General features: G+C 40.7%; 1 protein-coding gene across 9 annotated transcripts in view; it reads left to right on the forward strand.

The window, feature by feature from the left end:
• Nucleotides 1-9,955, forward strand: part of LOC128706019 (uncharacterized) — a 42,962-nt gene extending 33,007 nt beyond the window's left edge. For 8 of the 9 annotated variants that reach the window (XM_070101472.1, XM_070101468.1, XM_070101470.1 and 5 more), the window contains exons 7-8: nucleotides 5,372-5,539; nucleotides 6,618-9,812. In XM_070101472.1, the coding sequence (XP_069957573.1) occupies nucleotides 5,372-5,539; nucleotides 6,618-6,794 (345 nt within the window). In that variant the 3' untranslated portion in view covers nucleotides 6,795-9,812. Of the gene's footprint in view, nucleotides 1-5,371; nucleotides 5,540-6,617 lie in introns of all 9 variants that reach the window. The other variant, XM_070101467.1, reaches the window with a different exon arrangement.
• Nucleotides 9,956-14,868: the final 4,913 nt, after the last annotated feature.

The raw sequence follows: 14,868 nt of genomic DNA on the forward strand, positions 1-14,868 counted from the left end.
TGAAAGTTCTCTGTACATTTTCTAGGTCGGCAATTTCACCTGCCTTGAAAGGTGCTGTTAGAGTGCAGCAATATTCCAGCCTAGATAGAACAAGTGACCTGAAGAGTGTCATCATGGGCTTTAAGAAGAGGTATGATAAAGTTCATGGAGCAGGAAGAGTGACCTAGTAGCAACTAGTGAAGAGGTGGGGCGAGGAGCTGTGAATCAATCCCTGCAACCACAACTAGGTGAGTACACAAACACACAACCAACACACACAAAAAAAAAAAAAAAAAAATGGAAATACCAGACGTATACTGTGAATTTCATATAACCTGTAGTTACCAGCGGTCGCAATATACACAACGAGAAGCAATTATTACTACAGAAAAAGTGTCCTTCCTCCAAAATTTCCACCAGTCAACTATAGTGATAATATAGCATTTATTGTGGTGGAGACGAAAAAAAAACTAGAAAAGCTAGATACAACGATTGATAAACAAGGGTTGAGGCTCGACCGTTCGTCATTGTAGGAGCTGCCAGCAATCACCGGTTCTTCAACACGCAAGTTATACTTTTGTATCAATCAAATCACGTATTACTCGGGTAGATAATTTCAAGTAGATCCTTCATGTGTTAGCCCAAATCACCGACCAGTATGTTTTAAATAAGTGACCCACTGGTCAGATCAGACTGGTCCAAACCCTCGATTGGTCCGAACCCTTGATGGTCCGAACCCTTGACTGGTTACAAACGGATTCGTTGGACAATAAAGCAGACTGTAAACGGATGGGGTTGTAGGCGCCCTTATCAAACACAAACAATAAATATAAATCAGGAACGTACACGGTAAGCTGTCCAATATACAAGTACAGTTAGAAATAGAAATACAAATAGCTAGAGCTTCATTTAAGGAGGTTATTAATAGTGTATTCAAGAGGTTGCTAGTAGAATTACAGTAAATCAACCATTCAAATCATTATGAAGCTCTGTGTAGTCTGCAGTCAATCAAACAAACGGGTTTCCACATGGATAAATTGTCATTTTTGTGGAAATTGGTGTCACGCCCCTTGTGCAGATATCCAAGAACTAGCTACAAGCAGTATTAAAACAGGGAAGTGTTTTTGGGTATGCCCAAATGAGGAAAATCTGTGGACTAAAATCACAAGGGTATTAAAAGAGGATAACATCAAAGCTGCTTTCACAGAAAACCTGGAAGTTTTCTACAGCAGATGGGAACATAAAAAGTCTGGGCTGAATGGTACTGCCCTTGATACTGGCCATGTAGTCAGAAACTGTAAGGCTGGAGTTGATGTCCTGGTAGTCAGTAAATGTGGGGCCGATAGTGCTGTCCTGGGAGACAGTAATGGTGAAGCTGGAGGTGCTGTCCTGGGAGACAGTAATGGTGAAGCTGGAGGTGCTGTCCTGGGAGACAGTAATGGTGAAGCTGGAGATTTTGTCCAGGTAGTCGGGAATTATACACAGGAAGGAATACATATAAATGACCTCATAGGGGACAGGAGCCGTAGTGGGGAAACAAGTGTAGTCAAAGATAAGATAAAACCGATATTGCAAACTAGAAATACCACAGGAAATAGCAAACAAGAGGACTCCACTAGCAATAGTGAGGATATATTAACAAAAACAACTGGTGGGAGCTCCATTGTTGGTGCTAGGGAGGATAGGAATAAGACAGGGAAACATGCACCAACAGGGAATACAGTCACAGAAACCCAAGGCAAATGGAAACCAAGCCTGTGCACATACTATGCACTTGGTATCTGCAGACATGGGAAATCTGGAAAAACAGACGGGACGTGCCACTATGACCGCCCTAGAAAATGCCGTGCCCATATGACAACAGGAAAATGCAAACTCCCTTCCTGTAAGCTTTTTCACCCCGAAATGTGTCCCTCTTCAGTACAGGAAAGACTGTGCTATAACTTAAATTGCCAGGCACACCATCTAAAGGGGACAAAAAGATACAAAACATCCAGGCCATGGGAAAACCTGGGTAGCCACAGCCACTCAAGAGGGAGAGGTTTTCTAGTGCCAGGAAGGAAAAAAAAAAATTGGCAGGAAATGGCAGAAATCGTACACCAAATCCAGTCATTCCTGGAGTGGAACCACAGTCGATGGCCTCCACTCCAAGCCAACAGATACAGATACTAATGCCGGAAAAAAAAAATCCCCCCCCAGTACCAACAATACCACCAGTCCGATGACATTCTTCTTTGCAAATATACAGGGTCTAAAGCCAGCAACAAACAACAAAATACCTTTCATCCGTGGACTGCTTGCAGAGGCAAAGGCAATGTTCGCAGCTTTCACTGAGACCCACATAAAGGATCACTTGGACAACGAAATATGGATCCCAGATTACAACCTATACTGATGTGACAGAGTGAACGGGCAAAATGGGGGGGTTGGCCTGTACATTGCAGAGTCACTTGTTTGCACAGAACTGCTTAATGCCTCAAATGATGTAGTGGAAGTTTTAGCAGTAAAGGCCGAGAACCAAAACCTAGTCATTATGGTAGTCTACAAGGGTCCAGATGCAACATCCCAGCAATTCCAGGAACAGCTGTTAAAAATTGACCACTGTCTGGAAAATCTTCCAGCTCCTGCACCCAACATCTTGCTCCTGGGGGATTTCAACTTAAGGCACCTAAAATGGAGGAATATAGCAAATAATATTGTTGCAGTAATAACACCAGGAGGCAGCTCTGATGAAAACTCACACTCACACGAGCTTTTAAATCTCTGCACAAAATTCAATTTAAACCAGCAAATAATAGAGCCTACTGACTGGAGAATACACTAGACCTCATCTTCACTAACAATGATGATCTGATAAGAAATGTCACCATATCAAAAACAACATACTCAGATCACAACATAATTGAGGTTCAGACATGTATGCGTGGAGCCCCAGACCGACATAATGAGATTAGTCACGAGGGAGCATTCACCAAATTCAACTTCAATAACAAAAACATAAAGTGGGACCAAGTAAACCAAGTCCTAACTGATATAAGCTGGGAAGATATACTAAGCAACAAAGACCCCAACTTATGCCTAGAACAGATTAACTTGGTGGCACTCGATGTATGCACAAGGGGGAGTAGATGTAAAATAGAAAGAGACAGGTGCTCCCTTTACAGGCGATGGAAAAGAATAACAGAGCGGCTAAAAGAAGTCAGTATATCTGAAATGCTTAGGGAGACACTGGTCAGAGAAATAGCAAGCATCGAACTTAAGCTAAAGGAATCTTATAGGAGTCAGGAATCGCGGGAAGAAATAAAAGCCATAAATGAAATCGAAAGAAACCCAAAGTATTTCTTCTATGCCAAATCAAAGTCGAGAACAACGTCCAGTATTGGGCCCCTACTTAAACAAGATGGGTCCTACACAGATGACAGCAAGGAAATGAGTGAGCTACTCAAGTCCCAATATGACTCAGTTTTTAGCAAGCCGCTAACCAGACTGAGAGTCGAAGATCAAAATTAATTTTTTATGAGAGAGCCACAGAATTTGGTTAACACAAGCCTATCCGATGTTATCCTGATGCCAAATGACTTCGAACAGGCGATAAATGACATGCCCATGCACTCTGCCCCAGGGCCAGACTCATGGAACTCCGTGTTCATCAAGAACTGCAAGAAGCCCCTATCACGAGCCTTTTCCATCCTATGGAGAGGGAGCATGGACACGGGGGTCGTCCCACAGTTACTAAAAGCAACAGACATAGCCCCACTCCACAAAGGGGGCAGTAAAGCAACAGCAAAGAACTACAGACCGATAGCACTAACATCCCATATCATAAAAATCTTTGAAAGGGTTCTAAGAAGCAAGATCACCACCCATCTAGAAACCCATCAGTTACACAACCCAGGGCAATATGGGTTTAGAACAGGTCGCTCCTGTCTGTCTCAACTATTGGGTCACTACGACAAGGTCCTAGATGCACTAGAAGACAAAAAGAATGCAGATGTAATACATGTATATACAGACTTTGCAAAAGCTTTCGACAAGTGTGACCATGGCATAATAGCGCACAAAATGCGTGCTAAAGGAATAACAGGAAAAGTCGGTCAATGGATCTATAATTTCCTCACTAACAGAACACAGAGAGTAGTCGTCAACAGAGTAAAGTCTGAGGCAGCTACGGTGAAAAGCTCTGTTCCACAAGGCATAGTACTCGCTCCCATCTTGTTCCTCATCCTCATATCTGACATAGACAAGGATGTCAGCCACAGCACCGTGTCTTCCTTTGCAGATGACACCCGAATCTGCATGACAGTGTCTTCCATTGCAGACACTGCAAGGCTCCAGGCGGACATCAGCCAAATCTTTCAGTGGGCTGCAGAAAACAATATGAAGTTCAACGATGAGAAATTTCAATTACTCAGATATGGTAAACACGAGGAAATTAAATCTTCATCAGAGTACAAAACAAATTCTGGCCACAAAATAGAGCGAAACACCAACGTCAAAGATCTGGGAGTGATCATGTCGGAGGATCTCACCTTCAAGGACCATAACATTGTATCATTTGCATCTGCTAGAAAAATGACAGGATGGATAATGAGAACCTTCAAAACTAGGGAGGCCAAGCCCATGATGACACTCTTCAGGTCACTTGTTCTATCTAGGCTGGAATATTGCTGCACACTAACAGCACCTTTCAAGGCAGGTGAAATTGCTGACCTAGAAAATGTACAGAGAACTTTCACGGCACGCCTAATGGAGATAAAACACCTCAATTACTTGGAGCGCTTGAGGTTCCTAAACCTGTATTCCTTGGAATGCAGGCGGGAGAGATACATGATTATATACACCTGGAAAATCCTAGAGGGACTAGTACCGAACTTGCACACGAAAATCACTTACTACGAAAGCAAAAGACTTGGCAGACGATGCAACATCCCCCCAATGAAAAGCAGGGGTGTCACCAGCACGTTACGAGACTATACAATAAGTGTCAGGGGCCCGAGACTGTTCAACTGCCTCCCAGCATACATAAGGGGGATTACCAACAGACCCCTGGCAGTCTTCAAGCTGGCACTGGACAAGCACCTAAAGTCGGTTCCTGACCAGCCGGGCTGTGGCTCGTACGTTGGTTTGTGTGCAGCCAGCAGCAACAGCCTGGTTGATCAGGCTCTGATCCACCAGGAGGCCTGGTCACAGACCGGGCCGCGTGGGTGTTGACCCCCGGAACTCTCTCCAGGTAAACTCCAGATAATTTACACTATGTATAATAATTGTACTTATGTGTATGTGTACCTAAATAAACTTACTAACACACATGCAACACACTTACAAATACATGTATAGTATATATTGTAGTGACTGTAGTTTCCATGTGGAACATGTAATTAACATTTTTCAGGGTAAGCTTCCCATGGCGTATGTAGTGGAGATTCATGTGCATCCCTGGGAGCCCCACAGGTTTAAGGTGTCCACAGATCCACTAGATACTCTGTCATCATTCCTGCCTCCCCTCCACCTCACTGAAGCTTCTGCCTGCTTCTTCAGGCAGAGTTGTCGCCAGCTAAGGGTAAGCCTTATAATTCTACTTTGTTTCTCCCCTTCTTGCTGGTGAAGGGCTTTTGATTCAAAGAATTGGAGTTCTCTCTCTCCCAGCCTCAATTCAGACCTGATTACCTCTCATTCCCAGGGAACTGTATTACCCTTGTGGGTTTAGCTTTTTTTTTTTTTTTTTTTTAACACATCGGCTGTTTCCCACTGAGGCAGAATGCCCCCAAGAAAGAAGAAATACTTGCATCATCACTCACTCTATCATTGTCTTGCCAGAGGCGCTTCCCCATCAAAATAGTAATTTATAGTCTACTCTCTTCATTCTCTCAGTTAGTATTGCCTTCAGAGAATAACTGAGTAGGCTAGTAACCTCTTCTCTATAAATTGCTAAATTTTAAAAGAAAAACTTTTGTTGTGCTATTTAGGTCACCCTGCCACGGTGGTATATGGCTGGTTTGCTGCAGAAGAAAAAAGTACATGTATATGTCAGTAGATAAAGTATATCATTGTATGTGATTATAAGAAAAATTATTTGGGTTAGAGTCTAATACCCAGACAAAGGAGAAAGAAAAGCTTACAACGATGTTTCGGTCCGTCAAAGCCACACTGTGACTTTGTCAGTGGTCCAAATTGGACTAAAACATCGTCATAAGGTTTTCTATGTGCAGAAATACTTGTGTATTATTCCAGTCACAGTATTGTGCCTTTGTTGTTCTTTTTAAACAAAGGGCCTGCACTCTGAATGATGGGCAGAGATGTTGCATTTTGGTGGATATTGGAACTGTGATAACCATGCTCTTCTGGAAAGACTGCTGGGAAATGAATGATGGTGAATGTGCTTTCCTTCCTTGAGTCACCTTGCCTTAGTGGGAAATGGCAAATACTAAAAACTGTGTATACTGATATAAATCAGTCAGTCTGTTCATCCATTACTATATATAATATGCCTTTAATTTTAACAGATACAGTATATATACTGCATATAGATTTGTGTTTTACATGTCTATTGAAAAGCTTGTGTGTGTATAAGTAGATAGTTATTATATTTCTGGTCCTGGTATATGCAAGGCATCCTAATAATATTTTCACTGTCTTAGTTGTGTTTAGAGGATGTGAGGCGGTTGCTGGTGCATCGTGTTCAGGAGCATTACACACTCAAAGTGGAAGCACTTCAAAATGAATACAAGGCACTCCAGTGCCTGGCACAGAAGCACAGTATAAAGATCCTACCACCTGTGCACCATAATACTGATGACCGTGGCACTAAGAGGTAACGAAATGTAAGCTTTTATCTTTCACAGAAAAGGGAGAATTGGTACTTGTAAACAGTTTGTGTATTTAAAAATGCATAAAATAGATTTTTGTTATATTTATGTGGAAGCACTAAATTCTGGTTGCTGGTGTACATTGATTTTGAAAGGCACAGAGAAGGCTGGTGGGTCACTACTGGGCTGAGGTGAAATACTTGTGGATCGTAGGTTTGGTTTGTGGACTGATATTGATGCAGAGTTGTCATTAAATGATGGTTGTACTGTAGTACTCAGGTATTCTGTAAAGCATCTCTGGTATGTTTTCCTCTCAAATAAGTATGAGCTGTATGACCCTTGTAGGTTTAGCGCTTAGTTTTGAGTGTAATATCATCAGTCGAGGTTCTCTACACATACGCTGCTATGTATGATCTATGTAACTGCATTTGTGTATACATGAATATGGCATGGAATGGGTGCACACACACAGAACTGGCTGTATGGGAGTATGGGAGATCTGCATTAAGAGAGAGATTAGCCCCCACCCATAAATACAATGGCTGTGCTTGTTGGTTGGTCATGAGGTACAGCATGCCATCGTTTACACTAAATTTATGCCATGCTAAACAAAGGTTACAGCATGCTCATTGAAAATATACAGTAATTTTTTCACCTGTGTTGTGGCAAAAATGTGTGGAAAGAGCACATGTAAAATGATAAATATATAATGGTTGTGGAGAATCTCCATAATTTTGTATAAAACATTTTAAAGATAAATTTGAAGTTATTGATATTATATATGATTTACTAAGAAAAAAGCTTTCAATACTAGTAATGAATATTGTACATAATACTGCTCAGAAATGGTTCTCGAATAATTAGAGCAAACAGGTGGCAGTTGTCTAGAACAGTAAAGCAGCAGATTGTGCAAGGCTGAAAGAGACTCACAGGTTAATGGTCCTACATTCATCACACAATAAGACTCAGGCTCAGTCCTCTGCAAATTCAGACATACAAACAAGTCTCCGTACAACTGATGATGTGCCGATTCACTTAGCATTACATAGGTACCTAGCTGTTAATCGAGTGTTGTGGGTTGCATCCTGAGGAAGAGGTTCAAAGGAGCCCAGTGGATATAAGCTACACTGCTTGGTTTTCTTTACTTACCTGGGTTAATCCTCCCCAGGATTAATACTCTGAAAATCTTTCCTTCTCCAGCTTTTAATGTGATGGTGTTTGGATATTATTTCTTCCTCTTCCTTAAGGGAATGAGAGAGTTGTTATTCACCTACTTTACTTAAGGGTTTTTAATCCTTGATATTATCACAAAAACAGGCACTGTGTGACTGTTTAGTGCTTCTTCATGAATACAGTACTGTAATAATAGTAAAAAAAAATGTTAAGGTAACCCATCAAAGACTTCAGATTGGATTCTTAAATCAGCATTTGGTTATCTTCTTAAGAAAGTGGTGGAAGCAATCACAGCACCAACAATTCTGTTCATGGAAAAAACACAGAATGGGTGGAGTTTGAACCCATGGCGAGTTAGGCCTAAAACCTAAACCCCACCCGTTCTGTGGTTTGTTTGCAATCATGTTATTACTATTTCGTGAGTCCTGTTTATGTACTGTGAGACATTAAAATATATCTTGCATAAAGAGATTTTTGAGAGCTATCACAACCTTTGCTGACTTGAAGTATTGAAACCATTACAATACTGAATGACCATAATGGTTTAATACTGGGTTTGTGAATATAATAAGGAAAATGATAATAGTAAAGACACTTTGCAGAACAAGTTTTTATTGGAAGAACAGTTCACCTTGTATCAAGTCATAACTTGATACAGCTACACACACAAAAGTCATCCCAGTTAATGCTTGTTCTACAATTGTCAGCAGTACATTATTTAGATCCAGTAATAATAATGGCAAAATGACACCTTGTGAAACTGTAGTAACATGATCATAAAAAAAATTCACAGAATTGCTTACAGTCCTGAAACTGGTAGCTCAGTGCACTCGGTGTTCTGTGAGATATTTACTATTATGTTATGATTTCTAAAGTAAGTTGATAATGGCCTTGCATGGGCTTGCTATAGCCATTTTGTTGTTTGATTATTGTGTAAAAACCTACATTGTGGTCAGTGATGCCCATGCTAACCTTCCTAAGGTATACTGTAATTGAAATACGTATATTACATCTTAGTTAAAGAAATCTCATAAGGTTGGCATGGTACAGTGGTTAGTGCACCGGCCTGCCACTCTTAGGACTAGCATGCCAAGTGTTCTCAGCACTGTATGACTAGCGAGTTTAGTGCTTCTTTTTGATTATAATAATAATAATAATTGCCATGTTCAAATCCTCAGTTCTGTGACATGGTAAAAAGACACTATGCAGAGCAAATCTTTATTTACAGACATTTTGCTATAAGTAGAGCTTTATCACATCATTCAATTGATAAAGCTATACTGTACTTAAATTGAATTATTATTATTTTGGAAAAGCATAAACTTGTAAGGGTAATTCAGCACATTGGGAATGGAAAGCAGTCAGGTTTGATCTGAGGAACAGGAGGACAGGTTCAGTTCCTTGGATCAAGAGTACCCCTCACCAGCAGCAAGGCACCTCCCTTGGGTACCTACAGCAAAACATGAGTAAGACTTTTTCTGTATTTATTTATTTATTTATTAATTTAGCATACATACAGAGGTACAAAAAAAATACAGGTAAGAGCAGCATGCCAAAGCCACTTATATGCATAGCATTACGGGCTGGCTTAAAATTAACTTAAGATTAACTAAGCAATGATGAAATCAGTGATAAGACATTATTGTAAACAGATAACTATAAAGCACAAATGAGTACTATATATGTTCTAGCATGTGTATAATAGCATCATTAGTATTTTTATTAGGCCTGAATCCAAATTGGCAGGGGTTGAGTATGTTTTGGGAGATGAGGTAGGAGTAGATTCGTTTATGAATTAATTTTTCGAAGATTTTTGAGAGAGGGTGTAAATTGGATATTGGCCTATAGTTATTCAACTCTGTTTGGTCTCCTCCTTTATGGATTGGGGTGACCCTTGCTATTTTGAGAACTGTAGGGAAGGTGGAGGATTCAATGGATTTGTTAAAGAGTGTTAAGAACATAAGAACATAAGAACATAAGAACGAAGGAACACTGCAGAAGGCCTACTGGCCCATGCGAGGCAGGTCCAAGTCCCTACCGGCCTAAGCCAATGCACCCAACCTAGTCAGGTCAGGTCACATTGACTTAAGGGAGGAACACGGCAACCGACCTGTTAGCACAAGCTATCAGGTCTAACTCACACCCACCCACATCTACTCATGTATTTATCCAACCTATTTTTAAAGCTACACAACGTTCTGGCCTCTATAACGGTACTTGGGAGTTTGTTCCACTCATCCACAACTCTATTACCAAACCAGTACTTTCCTATATCCCTCCTGAATCTGAATTTTTCCAACTTAAAACCATTGCTGCGAGTCCTGTCTAGGCTAGATATTTTCAGCACACTATTTACATCCCCTTTATTTATTCCTGTCTTCCACTTATAAACCTCAATCATATCCCCCCTAATTCTACGTCTTTCTAGAGAGTGCAGTTTCAGGGCCCTTAGTCTATCCTCATAGGGAAGGTTTCTGATACATGGGATCATCTTTGTCATCCTCCTTTGTACATTTTCCAGAGAATTTATATCCATTCTGTAATACGGTGACCAAAACTGTGCAGCATAATCTAAATGAGGCCTAACCAAGGATGTATAGAGTTGAAGAACAACCTGAGGACTCCTATTATTTATGCTTCTTGATATGAAGCCAAGGATTCTATTAGCTTTATTGCGAACACTTATGCACTGTTGTCTTGGTTTCAGATTACTGCTAACCAGAACTCCTAAATCTTTTTCGCAATCCGTAATATTAAGATCTACATTATTTAGTTTATATGTGGCATGGTTATTGTCCTGTCCAACATTTAGAACTTTGCATTTGTCTATATTAAACTGCATCTGCCACTTCTCCGACCACTGCATCAGTCTATTCAAATCTTCCTGGAGTGCTCGAATGTCCTCGTCAGAATGAATTCGACGGCCTATTTTGGTGTCATCGGCAAACTTGCCGATGTCGCTCTTTATGCCCTCATCTATGTCGTTTATGTAGATTGTGAACAGCAGGGGGCCCAACACTGACCCCTGTGGAACACCGCTCGTGACGCTTCCCCACTCTGATTTCTCCCCATTTATGCAAACTCTCTGCTGCCTATTTGTCAACCATGCCTCTATCCAGGAAAAAATTTCTCCTCCTATTCCATGTGCTTTAATTTTCCTCAATAGTCTCTGATGTGGGACCCTGTCAAAAGCCTTACTGAAGTCCATATACACAATATCATATTCATTACCATGATCTACCTCCTCAAATACCTTAGTGAAAAAAGTTAATAAATTCGTAAGGCAGGAACGCCCCTTTGTAAAACCATGCTGAGATTCGTTGATTAATTTATGCTTTTCAAGGTGGCTACGAACTGCCTCGGCAATTATTGATTCCATAAATTTTCCCACTATGGAGGTTAGGCTTATTGGTCTATAGTTCGAAGCTAAGGACCTGTCACCTGTTTTGAAAATAGGTATCACATTTGCCATTTTCCACTTATCTGGCACCATGCCAGTTTGTAGTGATATGTTGAAAAGATTAGCCAAAGGTGTGCTAAGCTCCTCTTTACATTCCTTTAGAACCCTTGCATACAGTTCATCAGGGCCTGGGGATTTGTTAGGTTTTAATTTATCTATTTGCCTAAGGACCATGTCACTTGTGACCCTAATAGTGCACAGTTTATTATCGTCCTGTTCTACATAATTTATCATTACTGGAATATCGCTGGTATCCTCCTGTGTAAAAACTGAGAGGAAGTATGTGTTAAAAATTCTACACATTTCCTTATCACTGTCAGTGAGCTGACCCGAGGAACTTTTGAGTGGGCCTATCTTGTCCCTGATCTTACTTCTGTATACCTGAAAGAATCCTTTTGGGTTAGTCTTCGATTCTCTTGCAACTTTAACCTCATAATCTCTTTTTGCTTTTCTAATTCCCTTTTTTATTTCTCTCTTTAACTGAATATATCGATTTCTTAATTGCCCCTCTCCTCTTTTGATTTGCCTATATATGCCTCTCTTTTGACCAATCAGATATTTTAATCTATTGTTCATCCATTTAGGATCATTTTTGTTTGATCTGATTTCCCTATTTGGAACATAATTTGACTGAGCAGCTAGAACTATGCCCTGGAAAGCATCATATCGGCAACCATCACCACCTACCTGACCCCTAGTCAGGTCATTCCAGTTCAGCCCACCTAAGTAATTTTTCAGTCCTATGAAATCAGCCAAGCGAAAGTCAGGGACGGAGACTTGATTGCCATTATTAGGGGAATTCCATGATATGTTAAAACTGAGTGAATTGTGATCACTCTCCCCAAGCTCATCATTAACCTCAAGATTATTAATTAGTGTTTCCCTACTGGCAAGAACCAAGTCAAGGAGGTTATTTCCCCTAGTTGGCTCTGTCACAAACTGTTTTAAAAAACAATCCTGGATCGTATCAAGAAAGTCACCCGACTCTAAATTTCCTGTCAAATTGCTCCAGTCAATCTGTCTATAGTTGAAATCTCCCATTAGCACAACATTTTCGTATGTAGATGCCTTACGAATTTCGTCCCATAGAAGTTTACTGCACTCCCTATCAAGATTTGGGGCCCTGTAAATCACACCCAAAATTAGTTTTTCTCGGCCCTCGAGAAGCTGTAACCAAACAGATTCAGTGGCTGACGCTTCTAATTTAATATCTTGTCTAACACAACAATTTAAATTGTCTCTGACATACATCGCTACTCCACCACCTTTCCTGTTGACCCTGTCAGTGTGGAATAATTTATAGCCTTGTATGTGACATTCAGAGGGCATCTCTCTATCTTTCAGATTGAGCCAGGTCTCTGTTATAGCAATAATATCTATGTTTCCTGCACTTGCAATTAATCTTAGCTCATCTATCTTATTTCTAACACTCCTGCTATTAGTATAGTAAACCTTAAGGGAGCTAGTCCCTTGCTGCCCTCTGCTGTCCCCCTTTGTTTGCTGACCTGTTCTATTGTCTTTATTTATAACTTCATGCTGAATGCCTTTTATACATTTACTGTTTCCAACCCTAGTGTTGCAACCTGCTTGTTTCCCACACACACCCATACCTCTATCTTCCATCAGTTTAAAATCATAGGCATTTCACCAATGGCCTTCTCAATCGAGTCTGCAAGTGCTACCACCCCTGCCCCAGAGAGATGAACCCCATCCCTTGCATACATATCATGTTTGCCATAAAAGTTGTTCCAGTTGTCAATGAATGGGATTGCAAGTTCCTTGCAGTATCTGTCTAGCCAGCAATTTACACCAATTGCCCTAGACAACCATTCATTTCCTACTCCCCTTCTAGGCAAGATGCTACATATGATTGGGATCCCTCCCTTAGACTTAATGAAATCTATAGCTGACCTGTACTTATCTAGCAGCTCTTCTCTCCTACCCTTCCCAATATCATTTCCACCAGCACTGAGACAGATAATGGGCTTGTTCCCATTACCTGACATGATATTATCCAGTCTGTTGACAATGTCCCCAACACCAGCTCCAGGGAAGCACACTCTATCTCTCATCTTCTTATTCCTATTACAAAAAGCACGGTCAACATATCTTACCTGAGAGTCACCAACCACAAGAATGCGCTTACCTTCATTAGCAGGGGCAGTAGTACCCTAACCTTCACTGGCCACTGAAGTACATTCATCCTGGAGAACAGAGAAGCGATTTCCTACCTTCAGATCTTCACTCTTAACTTTCCTTACTCTGATGCGCCTCCCATTACTGTGAACAACTCGCCACTTGTAGCAGGTGCTGGGCTGCACCTCACTGCTGGTAGCCGTTGCTACCTCCCCACCTACAGCCTCCTCACAGTGAGAGACAGACTGCACCTCACTGCTAGAAGCCTCATTCCCCACATCTCCAACCACCTCACACTCTCTCCCAGGCCCATTGAGGTGGACCTTCAGCCTCCTAATCTCCTCCTGGAGAAGCAAGACCTCCTCCTTCAACTCTCCAACCTCAGTTTTTAAAACACTGCAGAAGCAAGCCATGCTTTGTAACCGTCCACGCTAATCCCCAAAGCAGCTCAGGGTCTGTGACCTCACGTGACGACTGACCACTGAACACTGACGACTGACCACTGCAATGATTGGTGATAGTACTTGTGACGCTTTTTTGCATATAAAGGGTAGTAAGGTATTTAAATCTCCTGCCTTGTTTTTTAGTGCGTTGATAATAAGGGAGACTTCGTATGGGTTAGTCGGAGCTAGGAACAGTGTGTTCGGGTAGTTGCCAGTGAGGTAGTCATTTGGTGGGGTATCTGAGCTTGGGATTTTATTGGCAAGGTTTTGTCCTATAGTGGAGAAGAAATCATTGAGTCTGTTTGCTGTTTCTGTTGGTGGGAGTTGGGGTTCATCTGATTTTGCTAATTTTATTTCGCTATTTCGTGATATCTTTTTTGCTCCCAGAATTTTTGATAGGGTTTTCCAGGTCTTTTTTATATCACCTCGTAAGTTGGATAATCTGTTCTCATAATACAATTTTTTTGCCCTTCTTATCAGGCTGGTTAGGATTGACGAGTAACGTTTTGCAAGTGGGATCCTCTTGTTGCATTTTGTCAATTATTATTATAATAAAAAAAAAAGCGCTAAGCCACAAGGGCTCCCCATACTGAGTACTACTTCAGTTGTAATAGTGCACATACCAATGATCTAGAGAAAAGTCTTGTTATTTAGTTATACAGATTTCATGCCATAAATATAGTTATTACACTAGTTGCTATAATCATAAAGAATTGAATAATTATATACTTGTCTACTACTAACATTTATTTTGTATCATATTTAAATGTGAAAAAATTATGGACACCTGATTCATATATAGGAAAAAGTAGTGCAGAAATAAGGTTCATGTACACAACAGTACTATACATACTGTATATTAAATATTTTG

Source organism: Cherax quadricarinatus, chromosome 77, assembly GCF_038502225.1.
Source record: "Cherax quadricarinatus isolate ZL_2023a chromosome 77, ASM3850222v1, whole genome shotgun sequence".
NCBI classification, from domain to species: domain Eukaryota; kingdom Metazoa; phylum Arthropoda; class Malacostraca; order Decapoda; family Parastacidae; genus Cherax; species Cherax quadricarinatus.